The sequence below is a fragment of the Miscanthus floridulus genome, chromosome 3 (genome assembly GCF_019320115.1).
Source record: "Miscanthus floridulus cultivar M001 chromosome 3, ASM1932011v1, whole genome shotgun sequence".
NCBI classification, from domain to species: Eukaryota; Viridiplantae; Streptophyta; class Magnoliopsida; order Poales; family Poaceae; genus Miscanthus; species Miscanthus floridulus.
The window spans coordinates 30,117,294-30,125,852 of NC_089582.1; the positions used below are offsets into that span (position 1 = coordinate 30,117,294).

Consider the following 8,559-nt stretch of genomic DNA (forward strand, 5'->3'; position numbering starts at 1 on the left):
AGCGTTCGATCCCCGGCGATCGCAACGCTGGTGTCGCACCCAGGTGTGTGCTGTGCAGCACCCAAATATAAACAGTGCCTCTCACGCGTGATGCCACAATAGGATTGTGACGTGCCCGTCGCCTACGGAATCAGTGGATTTCGGTGATCTCAACAAGGACGCAGTCTTCAGATCTGAGTGTAGTTGTAGGTTTGTTTGTACACGGGTGGTGTGAGTAGTGTGCGTGTGTTGAGTGGACGTGCGTGTGTACGAACAGATGCTACAGCTGTACCCAGATGAGTGGCAACCCAAAAAAAAACCCGCACCTGTGAGAATTTTTCTGTGCTCGCACCTGCCACCTGCCAGGAGCCGCGACACCGCGAGTGGAGGAGTGAGCGGGGACGACGGCGGGGAGGCGAGGTGCCGGGGTCGTGGGGATGTGGGGAGACTGGCGACCGGCGTTGGAGGGTCGCAGCCACGAGTGGGGGCGTTGAGGAGCCGGCATCGGGGACGGGGAGCCACAATTAGGGGCGTCGGGGAGCCGCGCCGCGCTCGCCGCGAGTGGAGGAGGCTGGATGCCTAGACCACTGGAGGCACGATGCTGCCCACGACCTCGAAGTGGGAAGGCGCCAAGGCGGGGTCGGGTGGGTGAGGGTTACGGGTGACGGCTGCTGGTGGGGGATTGTGAATTTTGAATGAGTGAAACCTAGAATCTGAAGGTTATATACCTCTTCAGCAGTGACCTCACATGTCAGTGCGGATTTTACGGTTTTGCGGGTGTGGGCATGCTCTTTTCTTGCCTGTCTACCTTTGCCTGTTTGGACACAACTCTATACCTGCGCCCGTGCTCGCAGGCAAAGGTTCGTGCCCGTATCCGTGCCTAGGTCGGGTGCCAGCAGGTACGTGGGTTTTTTCTCCTCGTTGCCATCTTTACTCGGCTCATATAGCAGGTCATGCTATGCTAGACCTCAATGTGAGGCTTGTAGCGTTAGGTCTAGGATTTTTTCATAGGTAGATGCACGAAGATTTTTATATGCAATTGGAGTCGGTAAACAACCGTATAATGTGCTGTGATGTTCAGTAGATCCGTAGGTCTGTAGATGGCACGGTCTCTGCGCTCCAGTGTCGTCTTTGTTGTTGGAACTGTTTAGTAGATCTGTGCATTTTGGTTGGAAGGAGATTTCAGAGATTAGAGTACGGCACTTGCAAAATGTTCTTTGGTTTCAGAAATCAAATTTGTAATTTGGGAGCATAAATCTACTTGCAGTAGCCTGACATACAAAGCATAGTTACAAATCATCATAAGTTGGCCCTGCGTTCATTTTAGACAGCTAAAAATCGACCAAATTATAGCGGACAGCATAGCACAAGCTCAAGAACGATTGAACGAACAATGAACTAGGCAACCCAAAGATCAAAAAAAAAAAAAAAGTGCATGACTGCATGAGCTAAACTGAAGGTCAGTTTTGCTCTTTCCATTATCTAACATTCAAAATTTAGAACTATTTACACCAATGCACAGCCAAGGTGAACTGAAGACCCCACACCACCGATCTAATTTTGGTGATTTTCACTCGTTGAATCTGCAACCTTGAACCAGAGTTAGTTCTGAAGATCACAGATTTTCAGCTAAGCAAAGCTCTACCTACTAGGAGTCTAAGGACAGTCACGCCTCCACCTGCTCTTGGACCGTAGCAAGAGAAACGTTGGACCATAACTGAACAGACCTTACTCAGAGTCTCACATCAAACATATCAATATCTGACAGGAATTGCTAACAGCTGGATCCACACCAACAGACAGCAAACAAGTTCCTGGCAGATGACTGAAGGCAACAGTTGGATTCAACACAATTGTGTGGAAGCACCTAGCTCAACTCAACCGTAGATTGCTGTAACAAAGAGCAATAGTCTATGGCTAACCATAATAAAATCATCTTTCACAACAATGCTAAAGTACTTCAAACAATCAGCATCTACAATGAACTTTAAGCTCTGTTCTAGCAAACAGTCTCCTACAAAAACATTTCAGTTACTGTTCAGAAGTACAGTGAGAAAATCTGGTTTGGAAACTAGATATATCATGAGATCAGCATTAAGATCTGACTGTAATTTGCACCGGGCATTGAATGCCAAGCTAAGAAATAACAAAGCCACAGGACTAGCTAATACATCATATTAGAGCATCAAAGGAAAGGGGTGTCCACAAATTGCCAAAACTCCTACGCAAGCATGGATTGGTCACTGGCCAACACCATAAACAAAACTAGGAAGCTCCCAAAGGCTTTGCAGTTGCCTCCACGGGGCACGGGGTAAATTCTTTTCTGCACTGTTAGTACACAACTTTGGGTCAAGCACCACCTGACCAACTTCGACCACACTCCAACGTTCATTAGAATCTGCAGACGGGTTGGCAATGTAAATACAGTTCCTTTTCCCACCCCATTTCTCGGGACCCAGGCAAGAAAATGTTGGATTCCTCCTATCAAAACTAACAAAGAGGGCATTGTCTCCCAGATCATCCACTTTTACCCACTTAGCTGGTTCAACTTGAAAGTCGAGGCGAAATACATTAAAGGTTCCAGATAATCGAGAAAAGGGATCGATGCTTACTGAGAAGTAAACCAAGAGAAGCATGTCACCACAGACCACCAACCATGGTGCATTCCACAGGCCTAGAAACATGTCCGCATCCCAGACAACTGCTACTTCCTGCATGCTGCGCTGAGGTTCCAACTGTATTCTGTGGAGCCTCTGAAGGGAGTCAATGGCAAATATCTCACCTTTGAAGGACACGATTTGAACAATGTATTGGACACCCAAAGGGTGCTCAGACCAAAAGTCAGATCCAACCTGCCACTGAAACATGGATGATCTTGAGCAAAAGAGGAGACGGGAATTAGATAAATTGATTGGAGCTACAAGTGCTCCATAGTAGACATTGCGGTTGTCAGTGAATTTAAGCTTGGGAGGCCGCACGGTAGCACCACTGTACACATTGACAAGGAGGCATTGCTCCATATTGGAGAATATAAGATAGCCATATGAGCAGCCCAAATACTGCATGTGGACCTGAAGGTTTTGGGGTGCTGAACAGCTGAGGGAGGAGGTTTGCTTCGCAGGATCAACAAGCTGCCAACTGATATTGGATAAAAGACTATGCTTGATGTACCTGCAATGGGGATGAGAATCATAATCATCTGGTCGAAGGTGGAGAGGTGGGATGTTGAAGGTAAATAAAGGTGGGAGGGAAGAGAGCACAGCGCGCCAAGAGCGGCAGGTGCCAATGAAAGCAAGGAGGTCATGGAATGAGCTAACGAGGACAATTATTTGGAGAAGCAGGCTGTCCAGGAGATCTGCCCAAACATCAGGGCTAGGTGCGAAAGAGCGGGTAGAGCTTAAGGCATGGCAGGTTTTCTTGGATGAGCTTTCTGCAACGGCGACTTCCCTGTCAAACACAGAAAATTCAATGCTGATGGATTAATGGGACGAATATGACAAATAAAATAATGTTAAAAATGCAAAATGCTCTTGCCATAGACCAAGGCAGATAAGGAATATCCATTTCATTAAACTCCAGAATAGGATGTATATAAGCATGCCAAACATCAATCAAAGCAAATTACGACAATACCACCCGCAACTTGCACATCAGCATAGATATATTTCTTAGTAGCCTGAGGAATCCATGTATTTTTTTTCCATCTCTCATGATGGCGACAATACTTTGAATCAGGTACCCCAAAGACATAAAAAATCAACTCATCAAGCAATGAGAATTTTGAAGTTAAATTAAAAAAGGAAAAGAAGTTTCCATTATTATCTGGATAGTTCAGGCTACTCAGGGGCAAACTGGTACATTGAGCAGCTGAATTACACCTTTGGCCTTTGCTAAATCTCAGAAAACCATGCAATTAGTTTCAGCTAAGATTTTTTATTTTTTCAAATTTTAATAGTTCCATCTGCTGAGCTCTTCCTGGACCCCTGTGCTATCACGAAACGAGAACCACATGATGTACTAAAGGTCTACAAGGCACTAATTTATCTGAACTCCAGTAAGGATGTCTTAGGAGAGGCGAGAATGCAGTAACCTGGTACACTAGACACGTTAAGCAAGCTCGGAGGCCACATAAACGTAGTATTTTCCAAGGTAATACAACTGACACGCTTTAGCAGTCCACAACAAACAACAGACAAGAAAACTGTGATTTCAGTGAGCATGAGGCATTTTAGGCAGCGAGATAAGGGCATGACCATTAACGAATCCATGGCCGAATAGCACACAAACCAACACGAGGGCACGATACACGAGAGACTATTGCTTGACGCAAGATATATAGGGTCCCTAGTCCCTACCTGCTGGCTGCTTCAATCTGTCCCCACATCTACCCAACGAAACAAAAAGAGGCATGGAGCGAGGTGCGAGGGTTAGGGCAAGGAACGCAGGCGGACCTGAGAGCGTTGGATTCCAGCTGAAAGGGCTCTCCTGGAGAAGGCAGCGGCGGCGGCGGCCGGCCATGGGTGACCTGTGTGTCTGTGCGTGTCACACGAGTCGGCAGGGAGGAGACCAATGAACAGGCAGAGCGGCTGTTCTGCTGTTGGAATCTCGGCCTGTTTGCTTGGGGTCGTAAACGATCATAAATTTCCAGCCAGAATAGTATTTTTCTCTCACACCAAACCAGTCAGCAGTAATAATCCACGATCGTATACGATCGTATCAGCACCAGCCGAACAGGCTGCTAGCAGGTGGGCTGGACGGGAAACTCGAAGCTGGTTAGCTGCTGAGCCGAGACAAGGTTTCAGCGCATTAGTATAACGAGTCGAGCACTAGCTCACAAGCTGTTCGTGAGCTCAACGAGCTGCACCTCCAAGTTTGGAGTCGAGGAGTAAGCTTCGTGGACGAGGAGCTAGCACTCGGTCTTTAGCGAATCCCACCCTGTCCATGGACGTGGTGGTATGTTGAATTTGCTTCATTCATTGATTGGTCTGTAGGTTATGCCGTTACAGGAATAATTGCTATCTAGATTATTTAATTATTGCTATCCAGATTATTCAATTATTGCTACCTAGATAATGAATTTATCCCCAAAAATTAAGAATGTCATACTTATTTTTTTAATGCAATAGCAATAATTCAGCTATATATTAATACATTTTTTGTCCTTAGCTCACGAGCCAAACGAGCTAGCTCAAGCTTTTTCCCGAGCCGAGACGAGCTAGCTTTTTAGCTCGTTAGGTATAACGAGCCGAGCCGAGCCAGCTCGATATCCAGGCCTACGGGTGGCTAATGGACCGAACCTTGGGGATTTGTTGGGCTGTTTTTTTTTTGAACATGGGCTGATTTAGCCCATGGATTTCGGGCGCACGAGTTTGTTGTGTTGAGAGGACTCAATTGGCTGGGCCCAACACAAGCACGTTGCAGAGGCGACAGGTGAGGCCCATCAGCATCAGGACGAAATGGAAAAGCGAACAAGGCAGGAGACGGAGTGCAGTACTGCAGTAGCATAAACGAAATCAATGTATGACTGATAATGTTGTTTAGGATTAGGAAAAGATTTGGTCAGACCTCAATGCCTTTTTTTCGAGGACAACAAACATTTTTGTAACTACTGATGTTCTATATATTGTTCAGTATGGGATGTACATGTAGTTCCACTGTTTGGATAAGGGCTCGTTCAGAGTTTTCTGGATGCAGCAGAAATAAATCCGACTTCCGAACCAGTATTAGTATATCAGGAGTACATAATTGTCATGAAATCAGCATCAACTAGGAAGACAAGTATTATTAAGAAAAAAAATACAGATCACCGACTAGTAACAATTAGTAACCAATAGCTAGTAGTAAAAGTAAGACCGATAAAAAGTGCCCAAGTACATTTATAGTTCTGAAACACTAGAGGGTAGCGTCACATATCAACACAAACCACAAAATCATAATGAGTTGGGAAACCGAATTCATTTGATAACTAATATAAATAAAGCCGTACATGCACATGTCAGTCGCCTTCCAGTATTAATTGAAACCAAATAATAACAGAGAATACACAGCTAGTGAAGAGAGGAAACACTCTGCCTCATTTCCATGGCAGTTAGAAACCTGAATGGCCAGCCAATCCACAGAACCAAACTGGAATGTGTAGCATGAACTGATCAAACATCTTCATGCTCATGCAGATCACAGACGAAACAAAAAAAAAACAGACGAGACTGCTAAATTCCCTTCAAACAAGCATCTCAAGCTGTAAATAATATACAAATACAAATGGGGTACAAGCCAAGTCCTTCCAAATATATATTTTTTTTATCCAAAGTGTGATTCATGCAGCACAAAGCGACTGCTCCATATAATCATGGACTTGAAAGGAAATTGACCGATTCTTGTTTAGATTATACTGAAGAATTTGTTACATAAGCATCACAGTTGCAAATTGGATTATGACTCCATTTACCACTTTATATGGAGCCAAGTCGAGTTAGAAATCGTTTTGTAATGCATTCAGTCTAATTTGAGTCTAACCTAGGTGAAGCTAAAATGCTAAATTTATGACTTCAGTGCACCACTGGCAGTCACCAAATTTGAATATTAATCTCGTGCACAGCGCAATAGGTACTTAATGAGCCAAATGGTGTCAAAAGGTCATATTTATTCTACCTTTTGAGTTTTGAGCAATCAGGTTAATTCTCAGGTTTACAGGAACGTCAAGCAGCTTTCTTCAGTTAAAAAGCGAAAGATGTATGTTCCAGAATAAAATGTTGTATGCCACAAATATATTGCAAAGAAAAATGGTAGTAGTACCCAAATGTTGCTTCATCCAAAATAGGATCAAATAGAACAAAATGGGAGGGAAGATTTATTGGAACTATAGGACGAATATTTGCAGGTGTATATGGGAAAGCTAGCATCATTCTCCCTTCATTTTTTGCAGCAACAAACTAGAAATATTTTAGCACTTGAATTTGAGATGAAACACCTTCAAATTGAAATAAAATATCAAAATGCAGAGTGCATACAAAGAAACATTGTCTTGCTAAATGTAATGTGTCTTTACGACACTCTTAAAATAAATGAAAATAATTTGCATGTAAAGCAATCTCTGCGCCTCTGTCAGGCCAAAAGTCTACAAGGCTGCTACAAGTACAAGGTTCAAGTTACTATTCCCTAGCATAGATTAAAGCAATGGTCTGAAAACACTATGAATATCATGTAAGTAGAATCACCAGGCAGCTTTTGAGCTTAATGTAATGGAGCTTTCACTCAAAACCATTCTGATATATGCACTGTCCACAGCATACGAAAGATACACGGTGGAAACAAAATCTAGCAGTCATTGATCACTCACCAGCATATTTACAAGATGATTATCATTCTAGAAACACAAAGAGTAGAATATTAAAACTGATAATTTGAATACCAAACATCAGAAGCAGTGCAATAAGGCAACCGCATACACGATAAGTTGCCCCAAGTCTCAATTTCTTAATTGCAGTATTAATTGGACCAAAAACACACCTAAGGAATACATCCAAGCACCAGTGAATGCATGTCCTAATTGCGGTTGAACATCCCAAGGAGTATGCTACAAGCAACCTTTTCATCAATACCTACTACCTAATAGCAAGCACCAACAGTGATTAATTTGATAAAAACATTGCTAATCTCTTTACACTATTGTTGGTTGCCCCTCCAGAAAATCAGTTGAAGCTCTGCCACTGAGAGATAATGCTAATCTCTTAGGAGAGGCGATAATGCAGTAACAGTAACCTGGTACACAAGACACGTTAACCGAGCTCGGAGGCCACATAAACGTAGTATTTTCCAAGGTAATACAACTGACACGCTTTAGCAGTCCGCAACAAACAACAGGCAAGAAAACTCTGATTTCAGTGAACATGAACATTTTAGGCAGCGAGATAAAGGGCATGACCATTAACGAATCCATGGCAACATAGCACACCAAACCAACATGAGGGCACGATAGACGAGAGACTATTGCTTGACGTAGGAATATATAGGATCCCTAGTCCCTACCTGCTGGCTGCTTCAATCTGTCTCCACATCTACCCAACGAAACTGTACCAAACAAAGAGAGGCATGGAGCGAGGGTTAGGGTAAGGAACGCGGGCGGACCTGAGAGCGTTGGATTCCAGCGGCGAGGGCTCTCCTGGGGAAGGCAGCGGCGAGGGCTCTCCTGGGGAAGGTAGCGGCGGCGACCGTGCTTGTCGGGGATGCCCACGGCGGCGGCGGCGGCCGGCCATGGGTGACCTGTGACCTGCGTGTCTCTGTGCGTGTTGCACGAGTCGGCACGGAGGGAGGAGACCGACGAAGTGGCGGAGCGGCTGTTCTGCTAATGGACCGAACCTTGGGATTTGTTGGGCTGATTTAGCCCATGGGTTTCGGGAGTACGAGTTTGTTGTGTTGAGGGGACTCAATTGGCTGGGCCCAACACAGGCACGTTGCAGAGGCAACAGGTGAGGCCCATTAACATCAGGCCGAAATGGAAAGCGAAGAAGGCAGGAGACGGGAGTGCCGTTCTGCAGTTGCATAAACGAAATCAATGTATAACTGATAATGTTGTTTAGA

At 44.6% G+C, this 8,559-nt stretch overlaps 1 protein-coding gene across 5 annotated transcripts; it reads right to left on the reverse strand.

The window, feature by feature from the left end:
- Positions 1–1,032: 1,032 nt before the first annotated feature.
- LOC136545354 (F-box protein At2g26160-like) lies at positions 1,033–8,308 on the reverse strand. 5 transcript variants are annotated; one of them, XM_066537383.1, is made up of 4 exons: positions 8,107–8,308; positions 2,762–3,426; positions 2,592–2,653; positions 2,058–2,377 (listed from the first exon to the last, which is right to left on the reverse strand). In XM_066537383.1, exons 1-4 carry the CDS (start codon positions 8,232–8,234, stop codon positions 2,201–2,203), a joined length of 1,032 nt encoding a protein of 343 aa, XP_066393480.1. In that variant the 5' UTR covers positions 8,235–8,308; the 3' UTR covers positions 2,058–2,200. The 5 variants fall into 5 exon arrangements, with proteins under 5 accessions (XP_066393481.1, XP_066393480.1, XP_066393478.1 ...); XM_066537384.1 differs by lacking the exon at positions 2,058–2,377 and adding an exon at positions 1,033–1,135 and having other exon boundaries at positions 2,592–3,426; XM_066537381.1 differs by having other exon boundaries at positions 2,058–2,653.
- Between the last annotated feature and the right edge of the window lie 251 nt (positions 8,309–8,559).